The sequence below is a fragment of the Rhipicephalus sanguineus genome, chromosome 9, assembly GCF_013339695.2.
Source record: "Rhipicephalus sanguineus isolate Rsan-2018 chromosome 9, BIME_Rsan_1.4, whole genome shotgun sequence".
Lineage (NCBI taxonomy): Eukaryota > Metazoa > Arthropoda > Arachnida > Ixodida > Ixodidae > Rhipicephalus > Rhipicephalus sanguineus.
Window position 1 is genome coordinate 37602029 of NC_051184.2, and position 20045 is coordinate 37622073.

At 46.9% G+C, this 20045-nt stretch overlaps 1 protein-coding gene across 1 annotated transcript in view; it reads left to right on the forward strand.

Annotated features, from left to right (window-relative positions):
• LOC119405003 (sodium-coupled monocarboxylate transporter 2-like) overlaps positions 1-13457 on the forward strand; it is a 40814-nt gene extending 27357 nt beyond the window's left edge. Inside the window, exons 9-15 of the mRNA XM_037671751.2 lie at positions 1388-1497; positions 2219-2286; positions 2992-3078; positions 5317-5480; positions 7587-7687; positions 11358-11455; positions 13063-13457. Of these exons, the coding sequence (XP_037527679.2) occupies positions 1388-1497; positions 2219-2286; positions 2992-3078; positions 5317-5480; positions 7587-7687; positions 11358-11455; positions 13063-13215 (781 nt within the window). The 3' untranslated portion in view covers positions 13216-13457. The remainder of the gene's footprint in view (positions 1-1387; positions 1498-2218; positions 2287-2991; positions 3079-5316; positions 5481-7586; positions 7688-11357; positions 11456-13062) is intronic.
• Positions 13458-20045: the final 6588 nt, after the last annotated feature.

Sequence of the window (20045 nt, forward strand, 5' to 3'; positions counted from 1 at the left end):
TAAGAACTAACAGACAATAACGCCAAGGAAAGTATAGGGGGTGTTATCTGTAGTATTTAGAATATAAATGTGAAGAAAGTAAAGTGGACGAAAAGATGACATGCCGCTGGCATGGACCTAACCCGCAACCTTCGAATAACGCGTCCGATGCTCTACCACTGAGCTACGGCGGCAGTCATCCTCCCGTCCACTTTATGGGGTATATATATATGTGTGCATTTAAACCTAGGAGTGTTAGTCAGCGCCAATCGCAGCCATGGCAGCGAGTGTGGAACACTTTTTCCTGCCTGTTGGCGTCACGTAGTTACTTCTTATTAATATTGTGTCTAACAAAGAAAAACGAGCCCTTGAGAGTCACCTCCATTCCTTCATAACGCGGCAACGCCACTTTCCAGCATCGCTCCGTAACAACAACCTATCTAAAAGAAACACTTTCGTGTTGTTATCTCAAAAGAACATGCTTAGCGCATCCTCTGCAACGTTTTTATCTGTTGTTGTTTTTTTTTATTCAGCAGAAAACGCCACCGCGCAGACGCTTTCCTGTTTTTACTTTCGTTTACCTATCCGTGTGATGAAACAACTCGATTACTCCCCACCTGATATGACGTTAGTGACACCAGTGCTTTCAGCTTAACTCAGCGTTCCTGTCACTTCAATTATGAACAGGAAGCGAAGAGGGCATTAGCAAAGCATTGACGAGTAGCGCAAGTAATGAAGACATTGAAGCCAGAAGACAGTAGCCCGACTAATTGGGCTATAGTTGGTACTTGTTCATTTTGACGGGATCTGGTGCGCACACAAACAACACAGGCTCTGTGTCTGTGTTTGCGTGCGCGCCGTATCCTGCCAGAAGACAGGACGGGCGAACACGATACGGTCCTTGTGCCTTCACTGTCCTCGTTCTTTGCGATACTCGTCAAATGTTTTCAGCGATAAACGAAGTGGCCCAAATCACTGTTTTATTCTAGCATTATCAAATGAGAACGATATTTCTGTGTCTCCATCGGTGGAGTCAAGATAGGCTATGTATGTATGTATGTATGTATGTATGTATGTATGTATGTATGTATGTATGTATGTATGTATGTATGTATGTATGTATGTATGTATGTATGTATGTATGTATGTATGTATGTATGTATGTATGTATGTATGTAAGCAGCTTGCGCTGTGTACGCAACGTTGGATGTTCCAATGTAGGGTGTTCGAAAAGAACGCTACGCATGCTCTATTATGCGAAGCTCGACAGGTACAGAAAGTGCAGTTTTCAACGTGACGTGCCGAAAATTTATCACGATCTTCGTCCCGTAGAAGACAGCAACTCTTTTTTTTTTTTTCAATTACAATTCACGTTGACTATATAGCGATCGTTCTCTGCGCTTTTCAGCACGATGTCGTCCATTGTCAACTCCCAGGCAGCCGTGCTGTACGTAGACATTGTGTCACCGAAAGTACGCGTCTCTGAAAAAACGACTCCATTCGTTGTAGCTGGCCTCGGTAAGTTCACGTCTGATTTACCTCACGGTAAACATCGAAGCCTCTTAAATTATTAAGGAAAAAAAAATGCAGGAGCCCTTGCCCTAACGGAAAAATGGGGGCAAGCGAAGATTGGCGTGTGTGTGCCTGACGTACTACCTTCTTTCTTTCTTTCTTTCTTTCTTTCTTTCTTTCTTTCTTTCTTTCTTTCTTTCTTTCTTTCTTTCTTTCTTTCTTTCTTTCTTTCTTTCTTTCTTTCTATCGCACTGCGCTATACTCCCTCCTAACTGTTTCCTTCCTCCATGCCAGAAATTGGACCTTCACCCACGTGCTTACCGGCGCAACACTTAAGTTGCTACAGGCAACAACGACGGCCATGCGTTCGTATCCAGGCAACAATGAAATGTGGCAACGTGAGATGACAAGTAACTTCGATAAAAGATCGGACTATACCATATCAGAAATAGTTGATCGCCGGCTAGCCCACGACCAAGAGAGCATTGAACTATTGGAAAACTGCGCATACGAATACACCTGTGACCGGCACATCTTCGAGGGCCGCAATTCTGTACGCTCGCTGGCACCGTCATTTCTTTTTTTTTGCGTACGACGCCGCCACCGAAATCTGTGAGTTATGACAAGCTTCGCTTAAAAATTAGGGTGTACTCACGCGTGTGCCAGTGTATCGCGGAGAATGCGAGCCATACTTGTACGATTTCACGTACGAAATGTGCACTTACAGCTGTGACCAGCGGCACGGTGATGACCCTTTTTGGACTCGCGGTTCCTTACGCCGGATCTGCTGCTAGGGTGAGTATCAATATTTATTTATTTTATTTATTTATTTATTTATTTATTTATTTATTTATTTATTTATTTATTTATTTATATCTCAAATACCCCAGCTTGGGGTTTTACATGAGGGATGGGCTGTTATGTAGTGACAATGATTCGATGAACAACTTGAAGGCTTGCGGGTTGGATTTGAGCATAGCATCTGTGGGTAGTGCGTTCCAGTCTCTTGCTGTGCACGCCATATGCAACAAAGTGCACCAGTAACACGTTCCGTAGCGCAAAGCACACACCTGCGCGTAGGTTTTTTCCCAATAGCAACACGCGAGGTGGAGACGTAATGACGATACCAACGCTGTGAAGCCCACATCTCACATGAAGCGCTTGAAGCGCCGGGTGCAGACACAAAGGATGTCGCACTCACGGTCTCCAACACATTCAGTCGTTCCCCACATGCCGAACACGAAAATTCTGACACCTACTTTAAATTAAGATATTACACGATGGAACGGAAAACAAGTGAATAAAGCATATACCGTTCACGATGATATTCAGTGCAATCGAAAAACCATAAGCTTCCAGAAAGGCAAGCTGCTTTCTGCAGCGATAAAGGAAGAATTCTTTGCGCTTATTTTGGGGCGTCCGTGAAGTGCTTCACTTGAAAGTCGAGTGAACGTGTAATCTGAACTTCGCCATTGTTAATCGTGCCCGCCCTGCGTGCAGTTCTGCATATCACTCTACTCATCGGCGTCGGGCCCCTTCGCCGGAATCATGATACTCGCCTTCATGTTCCCATGGGCAAACGCAAGGGTAAGCCTTGCACCTTATACCGTCACCAGCTTTTTTCTTTCCTTAACACCTTATGGTTGTGGCGCGATTAGAGTGTGACCGGAGGTCGACGCCTCCAAGACCTCCCATATATGGTGTCGGCCGCACTTTTTCGCGTAGTGTCACGCTACAAGCGCAGATTAGATAGATTGGATGGATGGATTACACAATATAATGTATATTGCACACGAGCGTGTACACATGTGCACTACACAAACAATGTAAGGTAATTTTAAAGGGAATGTGATACTGCGAATGAAACAACAAGAAAAAAAGCGTTCAGAAAATGTCAAGAAACGGTTCACGTACCACGAATAATAGAGTCCAAGTGGCGCAAGCGCACAGGGGAAACATACTAAGGAACGCGCTATAGAAACATGAAATGACGCACAATTCTACGCAAAAAGGGCAAGTATGCCGCACGGAGGCACTCACATCGTCGGGCCGCTGGCAGTCAAGGCTTTCATGACTTAAGAATTAAGGCTTGAACTCTTGTCAGGTGCAAACGAGCTATAATGACAGTCATCCGTTATGATGTGTCGCTCGCTAATAACGCAACCATAATGACTTGTGTTCCAAGGAGCACATCTGAAGAGTATCTCTGCATACTTACTGAAAACAGGCACTATTTAGGTGGCACAGCGAGTAGTTCACACATGCACCGCGAGGCGCCGCCATAATCGCTCCCACAGTGACGCGCAGCATCTGAGCTACTGAGAGCCGCACGTCAGGTTAGGGTGTTCTAGCAGCGCCGGTTCACCGTTCGCTAAAGGCTCGTTCACACCTGCGACTAGCGCCGGTCGAGCGACCAAAAAGCGACTAAAGACGACCGATGTTCACACCTGCGTACGACTTATATCCGTCGCCACACAGAATTCACGTCTGCTTGCATTGCTATTGACCCACAAAGCAAGCTGACGTCCTGTTGCTGCGCATCTGACTGGTTCAGAGGTTTGTGACTACAGTTGCGCAACTGAAAAAAAACTTACACCATCTCCCACTAAAGGGAACCATGTGCGGATGCGAAGCAGCACATGGGTCGACTTAAAGTTCCGTTCATCACGGGCACCTTGCCCGATGTTAACGCGTGCTTGCAAGTGGAGCACACCGTGAATTCACTGTAGTTGCTATTGCTCTTACTCGTCCCGAACTCTTGTTGGAGCACGCCACGCGGATTCATCGCGCGTCTGCAGAATCTCGTTCCCCGACGCCATCACGTGATTGCAGAGAGTGTAAGGGGGAGAGGCCACAGCGTCTTACCCAGCCCCTTACATAGGCCCGAACGCGCTAGCACGTGCCAGCTCGTTCTGACTAGGATAAGGTTCATCGCGCGTCTGCAGAATCTCGTTCGCCGACGCCATCACATGATTGCTGAGAGAGTGTAACGGGGAGAGGCCACAGCGTCTTACCCGGCCCCTTACATAGGCCCAAACGCGCTAGCGCGTGCCAGCACACATGGTTTTGTCTGCGTTACGCCAAGCTAGGACAGCATACGGCAGCCCGGGCCCCTAAAGTGTTCTGCACGTATCATTATCAAGGCGCTCGAAGAACAAGAGGAAGAAGACCTCCTTGGCGCGAGCGCGCGCTCAGATGGCTATGCTAGGTGGGCACAGCGGCACAGCCCAGCGCAAAAGCTGCTCCGCATCTAAAATCGAGCAGTGAGACACTGATTCCCTTTGCAACCAAAGCGGTCATTTGCGAGTATTTGCAACTAACTTGGCTGCTCAACTGGTGCTAGTCGCAGGCATGAACGAGCTTTGAGTATGGTAATACCGCACCAGCGTAGTCTGCACGTAGCTTTCTAATTGCGCAAGACCCCTATTAGCCGCTTCGATCATCTCGTTATGCGACCGTAGGTTATGAGCAAGTCGTGCGGCTAATACCGGTGTGACACGGTGCACTGCTGATCGCGGTTAAGCCCGATCCTGATCATAAGCCTCAACAATGATTGACTCCCATTTGCAGCTTGCGTAAAGAAGCCAATCATGATCAAGAAATTCGATCCGGATCAGGCCCGATCGCGATCAAAAGTGACCGTTTGACACCGGTGTAAAACGTTTAAAAAAAAAGTACGGCGCGGCATTACCGTTCTTGCCATACGGTAAACCGGCACTGCTAAACCACTCTATTGAGACACGAGCGAATACGATGCACTAGTTGTCGCACTGACGTTAACACGCTAGCACAGGCCCTGATGTTTGATTGTCGCTTATCTTTCAGGGCACGGCTACGGCAGCCCTCGCTGTCTTCCTCATTCAGACATGGCAGACCACTGGCAGGTTCTTATCTAGGATAGAACCGCGTAGGATGTCATACAGCGTGGAACAGTGCCCGTTGAACTCTACTGTCCATGAGACAGATTCGTCAAGCAGAAACTTCGAAGCGTGAGACGTCTTGACTATTCGTTGGAAATAACTTCCAATACTAGAATGAGCATCTCTGGCTTCCGTGTTTATTGTTATTGCTATTATTATTATTATTATTATTATTATTATTATTATTATTATTATTATTATTATTATTATTATTATTATTATTATTATTATTAATCTTATTACTACTACTACTACCCCCGCCACGGTGGTCTAGTGGTTATGGCGTTCGGCTGCTGACCCGAAGGTCGCGGGGTCGAATCCCGGCCGCGGCGGCTGCATTTTCAATGTAGGCGGAAATGTTTGCGGCCCGTGTAGTTACATTTAGGTGCACGTTAAAGAACCCCAGGTGGTCGAAATTTTCGGAGCCCTCCACTACGGCGTCTCTCATAATCATATAGTAGTTTGGGGACGTTAAACTCCAGATATTATTATTAATATTATTACTATTATTATTATCATATTTATTATTATTATTATCATATATATTATCATATTATCATATTATTATTACCCTATTTCATCCACCTCGTTTCATATCACCGAGGACTGATCATCGCTATAAGGTGGGCCTACCATCCTGTCGCACCAGACTGTGCAATGACTCGTTTGTTCCTAGGACAAGCGCCGCCTGGAACCGCCTTCCCGCCTCCATCGCCTGCATAACGGACGAAAAAGATTTCAAGCTCGCCGTACAAGATGCCCTGTAACTTCTTTCTTTTTCTTTTTTTTCTTTTTTTTTGTTAACTGCACTTGTAAATGTTTTCCCCACTCCTTTCTGTAGTGCCTTCGGGCCTTGAAAGTATCTTTAATAAATAAATAAATAAATAAATAAATTCCAAAGCGTGCCCGATGTTATACAAGACGTCTGATTCATGCGAGTCTATGTTCTCTTGCTATTTTCAAAGTCGTTTTTTTTTTATGCAAGTACTGTTTTATACAACGGTTCAACTCGAGGACACCTTTACGGTTGCAGTATGGTGTTTTGTAGGCAGGTTGAGGACAATACCGTGTACGTTCGGCACGTATGTATGTGTCGTTTGTTGTATGTGAAACGTCATATATAAATAGCACATCGCATTCAACGTGCTTATCTTTGATTATGCCCTCCTAGAGTGATTGAAAAGCGCTGAAATCCGTTTCGCGAAAGGTTGTACGCGCCTTTTGATGACAAGAGTTGCTACGAGGTTTTTTTTTAGCAGCGAGGCTGTTCTAGATCGGCGTAACGTTGTGTCGTGACCTAAAATTATCATCGTCATGTACCGGCACGCGATCTCTTCGTCCTCTTCTTCTGCTTTGCTCCCAGAACACATCCCAGAACATTTGTCTCCGGCGTATAGCGAGGGGAAAGCACAAAGCTAAGGAGAGATGTGAGAATGAGGAGGAGGGCGAAGAAAGAAAAATATTCCTGGGATTCGAACCGTCGTACCCACGATCCGAAGGCGAGCGTCCTGACCACTCGGCTATCCGGGCACGCTGACAGAGTATAGCATAGCCTTGTATAGTATCGTATAGCAAGGGGGTAGAAGAGGAAAGTGATGGTGAGGAGGAGGGAAATGAGGAGGGGAGAGAGTAAAGCATAGCATACAAAGTATGAGAAAGAGAGAAATAGAGAGAAAGAAATGCAGAAAGAGAATGAAAGAGAGAGAGAATCAAATAAAGAGAAAGAAAGTAGTATAGAGAGGAAAAAAAGATAGAAAGAAAGAGGAAGCAAGCGATAAATAGAGAGAAAGAGAGAGTGAGCCAAAAATAGGAAAGAAAGAGAAAGAGAAATAATTATAGGGATAAACAGAGAGAGAGAGAGAAAGAAATTGAAGAAATAGAAATAAACGGGTAAAAAAAGACAGAAAAAACAGAGAGAAATAGGTTGCCCTGCGAGCAGGGACAGACCCGTGCTTCGCTGTGCTAAGCTTTGCGCGACTTAGTTGAAGCTTCCCGCATTGTTTTTTTTTATATTTTACAAATTTCAGTAACTGCTCACTCGCTAGCGAACCAAACCGTGCTTGGCAAAAAAAAAAAAAACACTTCTTTTTTTTTAATGTTTTCTGCGCTGGTTTTTGTTATCTTCAAGCAAGCTCACGTGTACGAAGTTTACATATGACATTACCATGTACACAGATCGCAGGTGTTCCTTCTGTACCGCCTTTCACCGTACTGGTGCTGCCTGCTGTCAGCCTGTGCGACCGTGCTGCTCGGACTGGTGTTCAGTCTGTTGATCGGTACTCCAGCTTTCAACCTTTTAACTATACCGAAGCCAACACATTCTCACTGCCTAACGCTGGTACAAAGTTATCGCTCCGACCCGCCGCGGTGGTCTAGTGGTTATAGTGCGTGTCTGCTGTCCCGCAGGTCGCGGGATCGAGTCCCGGCCGCGGCGGCTGCATTTCGATTTAGACGAAATGCTAGAGGCCCGTGTGCTTAGACTTAGGTGCACGTTAAGGAACCCCAGGCGGTCGAATTTTCCAGAGCCCTCTACTATGGCGTCTCTCATAATCATACCGTGGTTTTGGGACGTAAGGGCCCAGCAATTAGTATTATTAACGTTATTGATCCGCGCATTACGCACCTTCCCGTACCGGAACTTCCTCTTAATTATGTCGCTAATATTCTGTTGCGAAAGGGTACTTATCTTACCAGATTGCGTAAGAGATGCGAGTACTGTAGTGGCGTCTACACCAGGGGAGTGAAACTTCCTATACCATCCATGGAACGCGATATTCGCTCGCAGCGCCGGACTAACGCCTGGTGTTTGGGGGCGGTACTAAAACATGGCGGCGCATTGCAGACCCGCACTGGGGGACGCCATCTTGATGAGGACTGAGGATCCGAGTGGCGGGGGGGGGGGGGGCGATTTAGCGCCAAGTTCAATTGGGATGCACCAGCAAGCGAAATTGAGCGAGTGGAAGGTATTCAGATGGCGAGCGCACGACCTTCTTCCTGTTGCGCAACCCGCCACATGATAAAACGGCAATCATTGCGCTCTGATTGATGAAGGTTTGCCCATCCACCTGTTTTTGCACCACTTATTCTAAGTAAGACTTTGTTTTTGTTTACGTGTACACATAAATTAGACAAGAATAAAGAGGAGAGTTCGTTGGAATCTTTTATTGCCTAAACGTACCATTCATACAGTAAATTCAAGCATACAGTATAATTCAAGCCGCAGAGCAGACAATCAGAATGTAATAAATAAATCATGCACGTGTATGCTCAATTAAATTACACAGCTACTGCTGCAACCGCATCCTGATATGCCGTGCAAGCGTAGAAAAACAAAACGAGCATCATGCAGGTCGTACCTTTCGTCCGCCGGGATCCGAAGAATTTATGCCGGTGTGGCCTGAACAATTTCGACACCACTCAGCACAGCACGATTTGTGATAACGGCGCGAATCCATTGATGCGTCTGTTTCGCTGAACCTTGCAAAGGTTTCGCCAGTTTCGCTTAAACAAGCTTTACGGTGGTAAAAGCGGCCTTTGGGACACCGCAGGCCATAGCATACATAGGCGCGCGACAAGAAACGCCCCTTTTTCGCCGTGAGAGATAGGACGGCGCAGTTCCCGTTTTCCACTCCGGGTGGCGCTCGTATTTTCGCAACCTCGAACTGCAACTTTTAGGTTCACTTGAGTATTAAAAACTCGGGAGTTAATAAGTAACCTGGTAATAAATATAAAATGAAACAACAACGTTCATTTATGCTCGTGGGTAGTACAGCCCCCAAACATTAGGATCGCTGCGTTCACGGGACAGAAAAACCGCGAAGTTTCACCCCCCTGTCTACACACCGAAACGTTCTAAGCGAGTATTAGCGACTATGCTGGAATGTAGCGCAAGCGGTCACGTAGTATAAATAGCTGACGTGTTTGACCCGTAGATAAGAATTCAATCACCTACGACTGGCACGCTGCTGCCGCTACACTTGAGTGTTTCGTGGTCGTCTGCGCCGCAGGGCCGCTCGATAAAGAGTTGCTCCTTGCGACTCGCATTCGTACCAATGTCCGGGTCTTCGCCTTCAAGATAAAAACAATACGCTACCAATCGGGCGCCTCTCTCTCTTCTCTATCTTCGTGCGCAGAATAACTTCGGTCTGTCAACGCACCTATGTTCATGTCTGATAAAAGCACGCTGTGACATCAATAAAGCTACGAGTAGAAAATGCACATGCAGTTGAGGAAACATTACATATATATTTGCGATCGGGGAGGCTTACGTATACAAACGCAGGCGTTTGAACGATTAAGAGAGAGCGCGAGTGGCACCAGCTGCAGAGCGGATACGTCGAGACCTACTGCAACGCGATATATTCAACCATAACACGTTAAACACTCATCCATGTGGAACTGGATAACGTGACACTGATTATTACTGACCAATGCCAAAGCATTGTACTGGCATTTATAATGTAGCAAATTTTCTCGGAGACAGGTCGGAAGTGGCTCAAGACTTAGCGCTTGTGCTGAAGGCGCACCATCCGTAACCCTTTCAGACGCGACCTATGAAGAACTGTCTATGAATGCGTCAAGTCGATATAACATTATTTCAAGGCAATCGATATTCTATTGCAACAAAGATAATGTCATAATACGTTAACTTATGCATGTTATAGTAATTACTTCTTATTAAATTGTAATTAAATATCCATTTACTCTTAAGTCATTCAGGCTCTGTACTTGCATTAATAGAATAAAATCTAAGGCTAGAAATAGAGTGCAAAGCCGTTTTCAGTTATATACATTTCGAGCAAAGAAAAATTATACTTTTGACGTGGCTCGCGGAAAGCGGTACGTCAAAAGACTCGTCGAACATGGTAGTGCCTTAAACAAAGTGCTCATATGCAACAGTACGCTGCAAAATGAAGTTAAATGAAGACAAATTTATTATGCAGAAGGTTCAATTTACCCAAAGCTCAATGTATCCTGCCCTTTCGTAGCCCCTAGTCGATACAACCAGCGAAAACAAGTGGTGTACACAATTATATACGTAGCGTCTGAGAGGGTTAACAAAGTATTAGATGCTGTCAAATTAAGCCATGACGTCTGTTTGGCCATATTGTCAGCTCCGATTGGTCGCGGGGTCACTACAGGCTCCCTGATGCGCTTAAAATGCCGCCACTTCTAAATTCGACAATATATGACAATATGCGGGAGGGCACCCCTGCTTGGCGCCATCTTTGAGACTCCAATACCGCGCGTGTGACCTTCCGCCAAGGTTAAGTTAAAAGTAACTTGAAACTTCATTTTCACATGGCTCATTCACTATAGCTGATTTTTGTGCACGCATGTTTTAGTCGAACTGAATAGTGGAATTTCACAGGCCTTTGGAACTTCACGGGGTGGAATTTCACGCGCTGCACTAATTATACGTCACAGAAAATGCATCAAAGCCAACTAGCCCAGCTTTCTTAATGTAGCGTACATTTTTCAGAAAGACAATAATGCAACATTCAATTTTCTTCGTTGTTGCGTATGCACAAGATCGAGTGAAAAACCACGCGTCGAAGGTTAAAGAATGTCAACTGAAAAGTAAGCGCGCAATACAACGCTCCTCCTAGATCTCGAATGCGACGTCAGAGCAGTAGCCGAGTATACCACAGCAAAGCTTTCGCATGAAGGCAAAAAAAATATCTGAATTGTTGCGTCGTTTGAGGCCGCATATAATCGACTCAGCGCTCAGATTAAAATGATGAGGATAGTAGACAGAACATGCCTTCGTCATTAAATAAATATTCCACATGCAGCATTCCGTGCTGCGCGAGTGCAAACAAATATCAGGACAAATGTATATCAAATGTTATGCGTTCTTACAATTTATGCAAGAACTGCAACTACACACTGGTTTACCCGCCGCATACCGTCTTCAGTCAGTTTTTTTTTTTTTTCCTCGTTCAGCTGGACCAGATGACAGCCTAAAAAATGCCGCAAGATTATCGACACCAGCAACGTTGAAGTTCTGGCAGCGGATCGGCCTGCTTCAACATTTGGAAAAGGTATGCAACAACGTTTCCAGGTGGTTCAGCGCTTGAGCTTCCTCTTGTACATATGCTACCAACAAAGGTTCTCAGGGGTACTGAATGTTCACACTATTCCGATGTGGGCATAGCACGGCATTTTGTTCCAAGATTCTTGAGGGACGTGTTACACTACCGCGACAATGCGCAGTATTCTTTTTGGCCCACGCCGGACGTTGTGGGCAACGGATCTCGCACCGTTTTGTGCCTTTGTAGGAACAGCAAGAAAGACTCGTCTTTCCATTGTATGCTGGAACATTGGCTCAGCAAAACACCTGCCCGTTGCCTTAACCATTCGCCTGGACTCACTTTTTTTTGCTATTATTGTAAGATATACCCGTTCGACATTTCTGAAGCTTTATATCCTTGTGGCAGTTCTTCTGCCAGGTACTATGCTACCAATTCGGAGGAGCCTACTTGGTGAAAATTAAGCGCAGTGGACAGGAGAAAAGAAGGAACACACAGGACGAAGTGCTTCGTCCTGTGTGCTCCTTCTTTTGTCTCGTCTATTGCGCTTAATTTTCACCAAGTATGCTCCATCACCAACTGGCTCTCACCTCGAATCTGCTAAAATTCGGAGGAATGTTCACAGAGGTGCGTTGATTTCGCTGAGCATCGCATGATATACACCGAAAAACTTTTTGTTTCGTCATGCTTGCTTCAGAAAAGTTTAAAGGGCATACGCCACCTCTCCGTCGACATTGAATTACGCCAGAAGGAGGGGAGAGGGGGGGGGGAGGGGAGGGGTGCTCAGGGAAACAGGCTCCTCCACCAACATTATATTGTCTTGCCCGATGATCAAATGAAATCGGAGTTTAGTTATTTACATCCTGTAGATGTGGCCAAGCTTTGGCGAAAAGCGAAACAGTTCGCTTGAGGAAAACACAAACCTCCATATACAAGGCATACAGTGAGATACACAAGTATGTGCAAATGCTATCACAAAAACAAAACACACACACACGCACACACAGTCCACTTCGGTGGGTGATCGAACAGTGTTGTGGTGGGTGCGAATTGAACGTCAGACATAAATAAACGCAAGGAAGAACAACGCAAGGTGAAGAAAACAGACAAGACGCGGCCTTCACCTTGTCCTTTGTCCTTTTTTTGCGTTATTTATAACTGTCTGAAGTGAATTCGCACCAACTAGCCCAACACGCATCTGTATTACTGTGGTGGGTGGGCTTTAAGCAATGCCTGTACGTCAACACCTCTCTTGTGTCATGAGCGTCCGTTCGGCATATGTGCCTTCAAGAATGACTTGCATGAGTAGTGTTAACAAGGCTAACTCGCTCACAATAAGGTTTTGACGGTTTATTACACTTTCTACTTTTGAATGAAATAAATTTTCGAGGGCTCGCTTCTTTGTTTGACACAACCTTAATGAAAACCCGCTGATAATGATGCCAAGGAAGGTACAGGGAACTTTAATTGTACTCTTTTAGGTCTATTGTAATAATTTTTGAATTGTAATAATAATTATTACAATACGCTTAAAACAGTACAATTAACGTTCCCTATACCTTCCGTGGCATCATTATCTGCTGGTTTTCATTAACGCTTTGCTTGCTTTTGTTTTGCAGGAGGCTGCTCAAATCACAGTCGTTGACCCTTGCTTCAAAGTGTCCCCTTTCGAACTCCAACCCTTGCACGAGAGCCAGGGTGGTCATCGCGTCCCCGTCGACGCGACGAGAGAGACTGGCGTACTTTACAAGTTCACTCAACTTGCATCGTGACACACAACGTTCGATGGAATTTCCACCGACAGAGCGGTGTTGTCAGTGAGCTATGGGACACTGACTGGGGACAGCTGCCCGACGTCATCGCACGACAACCGTTGCCGGCTCCGACAGCTTCTCATGGCAACGCCGTTTGTGAAATTGCCGCAGATGTATATAGATACCTCTTGTCACGCAGTTTTGTCACCCGGATCATATCGACATCTCACCCCAGTGCGCTGAACTGCAGTTTTAGTTAAATAAAAAACCGGCAGATCCCACGCATTGTGGGAATCGATGTAATGCGAAGCAGCCAGCATCTTTAAGAGCGGAATAAATCTCTTGTATGTCATTGAGGAAAATGGGTGTCATGGTTTTCATGTTAACTCCTATTATTTATGTTCGTCACACAGTAACGTCGCGCAGTACCAACTTCGGGGTAGATCAAGCTAGCGAAACGGCCGCCAGCGCACCACGAGCGTGGCACGCAAGTCATGCTGTACATGACATGCGTGTCATGACTTTCATGTTAACTCATGTTATTTACGTTTGTCACACAGTCACGTCGCAAGATACCAGTTTCGGTGTATATCAAGCTAGCGAAACGGCCGCCAGTGCACCATGAGCGTGGCACGTAAGCCATGCTGTACATGACATGCGTGTCATGAATTTTATGTTAACTCGTGTTTTTATGTTCGTCACACAGTCACGTCGCGCAATACCAATTTTGGGGTAGATCAAGCTAGCGAAACGGCCGCCAGCGCACCATGAGCGTGGCACGTAAGTCATGCTGTACATGACATGCGTGTCATGATTTTTAGTTAACTCGTGTCATTTATGTTCGTCACACAGTCACGTCGCAAGATACCAATTTCAGGATAGATCAAGCTAGCGAAACGGCCGCCAGCGCCCCATGAGCGTGACACGTAAGTCATGCTGTACATGACATGCGTGTCATGATTTTCATGTTAACTCGTGTGTTATTTATGTTCGTCAGACGGTCACGTCACGCAATACCAATTTAGGGGTAGATCAAGCTAGCGAAACGGCCGCCAGCGCCCCATGAGCGTAGCACGTAAGTCATGCTGTACATGACATGCGTGTCATGATTTTCATGTTAACTCGTGTGTTATTTATGTTCGTCACACAGTCACGTCACGCAATACCAATTTCGGGGTAGATCAAGCTAGCGAAACGGCTGCCAGCGCACCATGAGCGTGGCACGTAAGTCATGCTGTACATGAACATGCGTGTCATGATTTTATGTTAACTCGTTTCATTTGTTCGTCGCACAGTCACGTCGCAAGATACCTGTTTTGGTGTATATCAAGCTAGCGAAACGGCCGCCAGCGCACCATGAGCGTGGCATGTAAATCATGTTGTACATGCCATGCGTGTCATGATTTTCATGTTATGGCTTGTCACTTATGTTCGTCATACAGTGATGTTTGGCCATATCAATTTTGGTGTACATTCGCTTAACCAAGCGACCAGGAGAGCACAAAAGTCGTAGGCGGCTAGATAGATGATATATAGATAGCTAGACTATAGATAGATATATAGATAGGATAGATAGATAGATAGGTATCGACTAGAAGATAGATAGATAGATAGATAGACTAGATAGATAGATATGATAGATAGATAGATAGATAGATAGATAGATAGATAGATAGATAGATAGATAGATAGATAGATAGATAGATAGATAGATAGATAGATAGATAGATACGCTCAAAGTCGCAGAAGTTCGCTAAGAAATGCTTCGCATTTAAAAGCAAGGTAGTTGGTTAGAAGAGTCTCGCCAACGAGGTGCCAACTAATGAATCAACCCGTGCCAACCTTCTGACAAGAGCACCTCTTAGACAGCATATCACGTTGAGATGTTGGCTCTAGGCTGATTCATTTCATACTCAACCAGTCATGAAATGTACAGGTCTCTACATCACTGCGAATAGTTTGCGTTCTTCCCTTTCCCCAGTGTAGGGTAGCACACCAGTTTTTCTGATTTCTGGTTAATTTCCCTGCCTTTCCTTTCTCTCCTGTTCCTTCCTTCCTTCGCTCCTCTTTCAGCTGGAGCACAGCGTCCATTGTAAAGGCCGATACGTATAACGACGTGTGGGAGACAGTGCACACATCCTATACGCGCAGATTACGACGGATCGCGGCTGCTCCTCCGCACCTTCCCCTAATTAATAACCGGCCCTTGATATGTGTTTTCGTCTTCGTGGCCACATGTACGAAAATGGCATGATCATTTTTACTCGAGTTTCCGTAGTTTGTTATAACAAGCGTATTAAACCTCGCTTGATTATTTAACATTGCCCAAAGTCCTACTTATTGACATTTCGCACAGAAACTAGGATTGCCTCCAGGTACTACCTTGTAGAACTTGCCACACCGGCCACAGTTGGGGGTCTTTCGCCTCGGTGTACTTGTAACTGGACTCTGCTGAGTTTCTTGTTTCACGCCACCGATCTGGCAAGACCCACAGACGCTTGGGTCTCCTAATGGCACAACCTTGTAAAACTTTCCGCAACGGCCGCAGTTCGGCGTGCGCTTTCTTGGTTCCGGGCTGCCGAACAGGGGCGTAGCCAAGGGGGGGGTTGGGGGGGTTCAAACCCCCCCCGAAATTTTTCAGTTTTGCTGGCGTATATAGGCACGCACACATACAAACGCACGCACGAACATACATAAAGTATGGTTGAACCCCCCCCCCCCCCCCCGAAAAAAATTTCTGGCTACGCCCCTGCTGCCGAACAAGACTGACGATTCTTTCCTGCCACTTGACTGGCAAGACTCACAAATGCTTGGGTCTCCGAATGGCACAACCTTGTAGAACTTCCCGCAGCGACCGCAGTTCGGCGTGCGCTTTCTTGGTTCTGGGCTGCCGAAGCAAATTGGAGTTTCTTGCTTCACGCCACCGATCTGGCAAAACGTACAGATGCCTGGGTCTCCGAATTGCCAAACTTCGTAAAACTTCCCACAGCGACCGCAGTTCGACATGCGCTTTGGTAGTTCCGGGCTGCCGAACAAAACTGATTGTTTCATGCTATTTGACTGGCAAGACTCGCACAAGCTAGGGTCTCCGAATGGCACAACTTTGTAAAACTTTCCACAGCTACCGCAGTTCGGCGTGCGCATTCGTGGTTCCGGACTGCCGAAGCAAACTGGAGTTTCCTGCTTCACTCCGCCGATCTGGCAAAACACACAGATGCCTGGGTCTTCGAACTGCCCAACTTCGTAAAGCTTCCCACAGCGACCGCAGTTCGACATGCGCTTTGGTAGTTCCGGGCTGCCGAACAAAACTGATTGTTTCATGCTATTTGACTGGCAAGACTCGCACACGCTTGGGTCTCCGAATGGCACAACTTTGTAAAACTTTCCACAGCTACCGCAGTTCGGCGTGCGCTTTGGTAGTTCCGGGCTGCCGCACAAAACTGATTGTTTCCTGCCACTTGACTGGCAAGACTCGCATATGCTTGGGTCTCCGAATGGCAACACCTCGTAGAACTTTCCGCAACGACCGCAGTTCGGCGTGCGCTTCGGCTTCGAAGCTTTGGACACCGCTGGCGTTTCTTTCTCGGGGCGACTGTCTCGTTGACAAGATTTGCACCGCTCAGGATCATCGGAATGCGTTGCCTTGAAAACCTTTCCGCAGGTAGCGCATTCGGGCGTTCTGCAGTCCCCGCTCCTTGTATCCTTTCTGGACGTTGCGTCCCTGTCCGGAGCGTCCGGCGGCGTCGGCGGCAGGTAGGTTGTCCTGCATGCGTTCCTGACACTCGCTTCCGGGAGTGTGACCGCACTTTCGCACCGTGATGGTGACATCGCCATCGCAGGCAACATCGGCGCCGTCTCGGCGACGTGAGGCGACGCATAGGCGAGATATTTAAGCGGCGGTGGAGCGTCTTCCACTCGAGAAGCCACAGCTGTCGGTGACGTTGGAGGCGATGCACGCGGCACAGCTGTATCGTTTTCGATCCCAGTGGCTGTCGCACGTTTGATGCCGGCAAGCGACATGGCTCCAGGGGCTGGTGCATCCGCAGACCGGGCATTCGATGCCTCTCGTGGTCTGACTCCGTTGATGAAAGCGGCGAGGCCTCATCTGTATCTTTCTCCTTTCTTTCGGATTCCTCAGAGCGTTTTGCGCTGCGCCCTGCTGACGTCTGTGGTACTCCCGTATTCGGCGGACACGGAGAGGATCGCTTCGAGATGCCATCGCTGGAATTCCCGGGTCTTGTCGCTCCCTCTGCTTGTTTCGCATAATTCCTGAGACGGTGTAGGGGCCATGACGAGGTACTGTCGCTGAGAGTCTCCGAGCGCGGTATCGTGGCCTCAGCGCACTCGGTATAGACGGAATTTCCTCGAACGCGGCGGCCGACAGCGTCGGGCGCGCCGAACAAACGCCGACACAAGTTATAGACAGCCGTGGTGTCGACCAGCGCGGCAGCAAATAGGAGCACGAGAAGGACAAGCAGTGCGTGAAGAACGAGCCGAACGAGTTCTGTCAATACCTCTGCGACCATCTCCGAGCTAGACAACGACGAAACCACACTGACTTGCCTAGCATGCGAGTGATGGACGCGTTTTTATGCGGATCGTTTGCTACGTGGCGCCGGGCGCCCTGCCTGCCTCCGCCTTTATCTTACGCCACGTGAGAAAGAGAGCTGCGGTGAGGAAAAGCCTCGAATACGGGGGTATATCAGTGCACGGGTTTAATCAGCAAGCCAGCTGAGAGCAAAAGAAAGGTCGGGTGACTCAGAAGTGGCTGCTCTACTCGGGGCACTTTGTGGCGCCATAGTTCTCCCTGTAGAGGCGTCACTCATGTGGGGCGAGGGGGGTGAGGGGAGGCGTGTACCGGTGGACGAAGACGTGACTTCCTTCCCCTGACCGCAAACCTTAGGCATGTCCTCTCATTGCCTGCGTCGTTTTCCGGAAATGTGTAGTGCGCAGTTTAGCATGTGTAAACGATGCAAGAACCATGCACACGCTTCCCGACTTTAAGTTCCAAGATACCAAGAAAGCTTCAGTAGAGGTGGGGATCATTGTCTGAGAGTAACCTCACCTCCTCTCAAGAAGGCAACACTATGCATCTAACTTCCTACCTCTCTCAACAGCTCCCATATCCGTCTTGCATTTGTGAAAACGCCGAGACAGATGCAAGGGAGTACACTGCGGACATCGGTGAGACTCCGCTACCCCTGCATTCGGATGAAGCCATGCAAGTAGCCGCGTGGTCTACCCCCCGGACGAGAGCTGGGACTGCGTCTTACGCTATGGCCAGGGTATCAAATGACCATTGTACTAAATGGCTAGATCTATTCCTGCACGCTGAAAGTAGGAGAGTTGCCCGGTCCCGGTCTAGATGTGCATAAATAAAGCCCATAGATTGTCTATAAAAGCGTACAACAGCCCCGTGTAGGATAGCAAACAAGGTAGTACTCGCGTCAGGTTGATCTCGCCGTCTTTCCCTTGTTCTTACCCGGTCTTTCGCCTGTTTTGTCGTAATTATAAGCACCATCCGTAGTAACAAACTTTAAGCGAACTTTTATTTCCTTTCTTCTTTTGTAGTTTCCCAATATTTTGCAACCACCAAGATAATTGACAAACAGTCTGAAGCAATCACGAAACGGCTAGAGCCAAAACCGTATATACTATCGGTAGACGTTTTCATGCTTCCTTGAAAAACACTTTCGGGGGTGGAACAGTACAGGGCCTGTCCACTTTGCCCGCATCTATTGCACCTTGGTTGTCTGACACTATTTTTTACGACACGGTATAACTAAAGTCATAGGTGTACACACGGGAGGGGGTGGAGGAGCATGAGGGGCGCCAATTCCGCTGCACACCTCCACTTATTTCCACCTTTCACGTTATCTTTAATGCGCTTGGTGATGACTGCGCATGTTTTTGACGATAATGGCGACCAAGTACCCCTGATGTTGCCTTCGAAGAACTGCATTGTGTTGTTAATTAACATAACTCATAATCCTGCTATATCTAAGTGAATAGAAAACTATCTGTACCGACTGTATCCGCGGTAACTATGTGACCACCCTGTATGTATTGGACTCGGCTGTGAGACTGTCCATTTTTTGCACGTCAGATATCGCATATGCACATAACGTTTCTGATTATGTCTATCTTTTCTCATTCTTTTATTTGTTCTACTTTTCCTTATTTATTGTGTGTTTCTTCAATCCTAATATCACGTTGATTGAATAGCCAGCTCTAACGCAGCCTACCTTCTTTTTTATTTCATATGTAAGTTTAAAGAAGAACAATAAAAACTGTTTACTTAGCACTTTGCTAGTATCGAGAAACACCTAGACGCCTAAGCACCACCAGCAGGAAGAAGAAGCTCAAGGAAAGAGCGTGGTTCTTCAAGACGTTCTGCTAAGATAATTTACTAAATTGCTGGCACTGATGAAAGCGCGCTCCTTTGGATTGATGATTCTCAGCTTTTAATCGGAGGAAAGCACAGCTACGTCGGCTAAGGACTTCCCAACCTTCTGCAGGGAGCGGTCTGTGTCAACATGCCACTTGATACCGGGTTACACCGCTGAACTACTTGCAAGTCTATCATGAGGGTCATACGTCCAGGAAGCTCGTCTTCGTAGAAGGTTGCAAGCACCGCCACTGCCGGACGTCCGTAAAGTTACAGCAACTCGTCGATGGGGATGGAAATGAGGTGGTCTTTCATCGAAGAGCTTATTGCCTCAATGTCTATATCCCACTGATCTCATGTATCTATATCCGATGTAGTTGATCACTACTTGGCATTGTGTGCCGCCGGACACTTGCTTCGAAAGGAGCTGCGAAGAGGTCCATCGGCCTGGTGCTGTGGA